General features: G+C 37.6%; 1 protein-coding gene across 1 annotated transcript; it reads right to left on the bottom strand.

The window, feature by feature from the left end:
* Positions 1–267: 267 nt before the first annotated feature.
* On the bottom strand, positions 268–1355 carry LOC18448183 (uncharacterized). Its single transcript, XM_006858259.4, has one exon. The coding sequence runs from the start codon at positions 1160–1162 to the stop codon at positions 458–460; it is 705 nt and encodes a 234-aa protein (XP_006858321.1). The 5' UTR covers positions 1163–1355; the 3' UTR covers positions 268–457.
* Positions 1356–4891: the final 3536 nt, after the last annotated feature.

Consider the following 4891-nt stretch of genomic DNA (forward strand, 5'->3'; position numbering starts at 1 on the left):
TTTAAAAACTGGAATTCCAAACAAAACCCCATTTCCTTTCGGTAAATAGCGTTTAGAGGGAGAAAACCAAAACCCCATTTCCTTTCAGTGAACAGCTTTTAGAGAGAGAAAACCAAAACACCATTTCCGTTCAGTTAACAGCTTAGAGAGAGAGAGATTTACACATGACTGACGCTCAAAATATTTCAAACATCTAAATCCGATTTACACACCAGTGATATCCAACAAAAAAAGAAAATTTTTTAAGTAAAAATACAAAAAAAAGAGTGATAGAAAGGGGTAGCAGAGCCCCATATATTTCAAAGCAGTGAGCACAGATCAGTAATTCCACAGTGATTACTAAGTTTTAGGGAAAAGAAAAGAAGCATCCTACAACAGGTAAAAGCACAGTAAAGCAAGGGAAATGGATACTATCCATGGTTAGAGAGAGAAAATCTTGGGTCTAACTTTCTCTCTCTTACTTTCCTCTGTTGATCATCTCCTTGTACCTGACGAGCGACTCCAGCCTCTGCAACTTGAGCTGCTGCTTAAACTTATTAATGAAATCATCGGCCTTCGCATCGACCTCATCTGAACCCTCTTCAGCAGTGGTCGACTTAACCCTAACAGATGCAGGCCTCGCCACGATTGCTGGACCTTCGAAGCTCGCAGATGTAGATTTCACACTCATGGATTTCTTCATCTTTCTCTTCAATGGCGGCTCTTTCCCCTTTACCTGGGTCTCTGTTTTACTCCTCACGAAGTGATGCTCCTCATCTTCCGTGTCATGAGCCTCGCTCTCTCTCTCTACAAATGTCACCCTTTCTCTCTCCACAAGAGGCTCCCTTTCTCTCTCTACAAACGTCTCCCGTTTTCTCTCTGCAACAAGAACCCTTTCTCTCTCTAGGAGCGGGGGCTCTGTTTCTCTCTCTTCAATAAGAGGCTCATTGAAGGCGAAGGTTTCAGTGAGATGGGCGACCTCAGCCGTTCGTTGCCTGTAGAGATTGATGGATTTGAGGCGCTCCAAGACGGAGGAACGGCGCTCGAGCTTCTTGTTGTTGTGGTCCTTTTGGGCGAGGCTTGAGCTCACGGCTATGGTTCCTATGACCAGGTTGAGGAGGAGGAAAAGCACCATGGGCGTTAGCCACCCATGCATTGATGCCCAGATCCCTTCTTCCAACATCGCTGCACACACACACAGAGGGTTTCTTTTCTGAGGGGTTGAGCGAGATGGAGATTCTAGAGAGAGATGGGGATTCTAGAGAGAGAAAGATGGAGATCAGATTACTAGCAGGGCTGGAATTGCAGAGAAAGAGATAGAGAGAGAGAGAGACAGAGAGAGAGAGAGGGGCCTTTTCCTGTGCCTCTGCTCAACTGGTCGGTCGGGATTTGCAGGATATATTTATGATGTAGGAGAGATAGGGAAATAATGAGGAAGAGGGGTGAAGGAGACCTGTCTATGTCGTGGGTTTTCCCAGGCTAGATATTCCACTCTCTTCAAGCATACTATCCATTTACTCACTTGGATATTGCTTAGGGTTAGGCATTCAAATTTTTTGAGATGAAATATGAGAAAGGATCGCATCGGACCCTCCTCTTTTCCGTGTCATGCGGTAGGATCTCAAATAATTATCTTTAAAATTAGTACAGATATCTAAAAAATTATTACATAAATGTGAAACTTGATCTTTTATAGATTCATGCCGAATTTAATGATAATCATTTGAAGTCATAAAAGAAGGTCCTACATAATCAATTCTCATATAATATTAATAAAAATTATTTTTAATTATAAATTTTAGTAATTTGAAAAAAATTAAAATTTGTATCTCAAAAATTTTGAAGATATAGAGACGTATGGTATCAATAAGGGTATGACCTTTAATAGAGCATAATGGTATACCACGATTCGCGTATCGCAATTAATTGAAAAACGATTATGACTATAAATGGACTCGGATCCGACCCACAACCCGTCGGGTATACATGATACGAGTTTAGGTATTGGTCTCACATTTAGATAAGGCGGGTTGAGTACGGGTCCAAAATTTTGACCCAAACATTATTCGAGTCTAGGTCCAGGTCCTGCTGGACCCGACCTATACCCATAAATTATTGGAAATAAAATATTTTACTTTAAGCCCTATTCATTTAGCTGTATTAAAAATCGTAGACAATAAGAACTTGTAGTCATCTTTAGCTACTAAACGACAAAGCATATGGCTTGAAATCTAATGGCGAGTGATTTTTAAAGAATATTAGAGAGAGATGACCTTTTGTAGAAAATAATTGTGCTCACACAAATCTTGTAGTGGTTCTTTCATTGTATATGTAAGAGTAACAATGATGTGATATACATTTTCCTATCCTGTCATGTATAATATACACTTTTTTATGTTGTTACTTTCTTATCTTTCATACCTTGTTACAATTTTCAAATTTTGTTTTTATTACTGCCCCTCAAACTTGTTTAGGAGGCATTTGAAACCCAAGTTTGAAACAAATATCTCAGAAAACATCTAATGGCAAAAGCTTGGTAAAGATATCAGCTACTTGATTGCGAGAGGAAATAAAACGAGTGATAAATAATTCAAGAGCAATATTTTCACACACAAAATGATCATCTAACTCAATGTGATTTGTCTGGGCATGAAAAACATGATTAATTGTCATAAGACTGAGAAAGAAGCACCTGCATATCCTGAAGAATAAAAGAAAGCCATGTCAATTCTGTAGCAGTGGATGTCATAGATCGATATTCCACTTCAGCGCTTGAACGAGCCACAATCGATTATTTTTTAGCACTCCAAGATATGCAGTAGGAATCGAGATAGGTGCAGAAACCATTGGTTGAATAGCAAGTGTGTGGACAGCCAGCCTAGTCTAAATCAGATAAAGCATAAAACTCAAGGGAACTATCAGATAAGATTCTTATACCATAGGACTGTGTACCACTGAGATAACAAAGAATCTGCTTCACTGCCTAAAAAGGTGCAATTGTAGGGGCATGCATAAATTAACACATTGTATTAACACTGTCAGAAATGTCAAGTTGTGTTATGATAATGTATTGGAGTGCACCAACAAATGCTCGGATAAAGGGATAGATTAGGAAATGGATGTGAATTCTTATGAATATTATTCTTCATTGTGACGACCATGGTATACAATCCCCATTAAAAATCAACCGGTATGATATGTGGGCATCGAATTGCCTCATAAGCAACAAAAAACTAAAAAATAATACTTCTATAAATTTAACCCATGCTTAAAATTATCATGTGTAAATACAAAGAGGGAGAAAGATTTGAATGAAGGGGCACCAGTAATATCTAGGCCAGGGAACGAGCTAAGTCTGGGCATGGCCAACCTTAGACCTAGCCAGGCTCTAGCCTCTATGAGGTTGGCGTAGGCTTGGCCCAACCTTAACCGGCCAAAAAGGCCTGGCACAACCCTTACCTATCAAGGCCGACCAAGCCAAATAAAAATGAAAAAAATAAAAAACTAAGAAATAAGAATGGCACAACCCTTACCTATCAAGGCCGACCAGGCCAAAGAAAAAAAATAAAAATAAAAAAATAAAAAATAAAAAAATGAGAAAAATAAACCAGGTGAGCCTTAGACCGAACCGGCCCGGGCCGGTCCTACCTTTGGGTAATGGTTGTTGGGCACTGCCGCTCAGGCGACTCCGTAGTGTAGGTTTTCCATATCCTTCAAAAACACGCGTTACACGGCTGATGTTAACGGGTATGAAAAGGACAAACGAGCGAGAGAGGACCACTAAATTGATTGTTTATTTAATTTGAGTGGACCAGATAAGATGCACCGCACCCTACCAAATATAATTACCATATTGCCCCTTCCGTCCTCTACGCTGTCAGAGCACGTGGAAGAAAAGGTTGCGCGCTTCACCTGACTTTGAAGAGACGTTGAGGGCACGCCTTGTAATTGTCACAAAGAACGAGGGCGCTTGAGAAACTCAACTTGGAAGTATTTTGTTATTCACACTTTGTGGAGAGCGTACGAAATTACCGTCCACATGACTACTTGTCCAATCCACTTGACCTTTTATTTACCATAAAAGACATCGACTTCCGACACACCAAGTCAAAATCCTAGAGTCCTTTTCATTTTATTATTATTTATTAATATGAAAAAAATTTATATATAAAGTTGTAATTTTAAAATTTAAAATTAAAGACGTATCTCAAAAAATCTATTGAAAAATATTGTTTCATACTTCCTAAAGTAGGAACTTGTAAAAACTTGCAAAAATTAAGGAAATGAAAAACATAATTCACCAGTAAGATATTTGACTTATTTTATTTTATTGAACTATTTTTAGATTTTTTTAGTGTTGCATGATTATGAGAAGTAGAATACATAAAATTTTATCTTAATCCATTGCATAGAAAAAGATATAATTAAAATGCAATGTGCTCTCAAGACAAGGTAGACGAAACATAAAATACAAAATATAGGAAACTACTTTAAATTTTTAAAATTAAGTTTTTTATTTAATATCTTAATTATTTTAATTGATATCAAATACTTTGGATAAGACTCTAATGATGATAAATATCTCACTTATCTTATGTATTTAATTTAAGAATAAAGAGACAAAATTATGAGCTTGTGGTTGATATGATAAACGTGATAGGAAGTTAGATTCATGGAAATGACCCACTTTTCTTGCTTTCACACTGGTCATAGGACCTAATTTTTCCTCTCTTTTTTTTGTTCATCTGTCATTTTGTACCTATAAACTGTTGCTCGATATGCAGCCACCCATGTGAATATTTATTTGCTTTGGTAGGTGGTTCTGGCCATTATTGTTGTACTGTAAACGAGGGCAACAACTAAGTTCGATTTTTAAACTAAGGTTTGTTTACTTGTTATAAAATCTTGAAGT

The sequence above is a fragment of the Amborella trichopoda genome, chromosome 5 (assembly GCF_054954075.1).
Source record: "Amborella trichopoda isolate Santa Cruz 75 chromosome 5, AtrichopodaSantaCruz75HAP2 v2.0, whole genome shotgun sequence".
In the NCBI taxonomy this organism is placed as follows: Eukaryota; Viridiplantae; Streptophyta; class Magnoliopsida; order Amborellales; family Amborellaceae; genus Amborella; species Amborella trichopoda.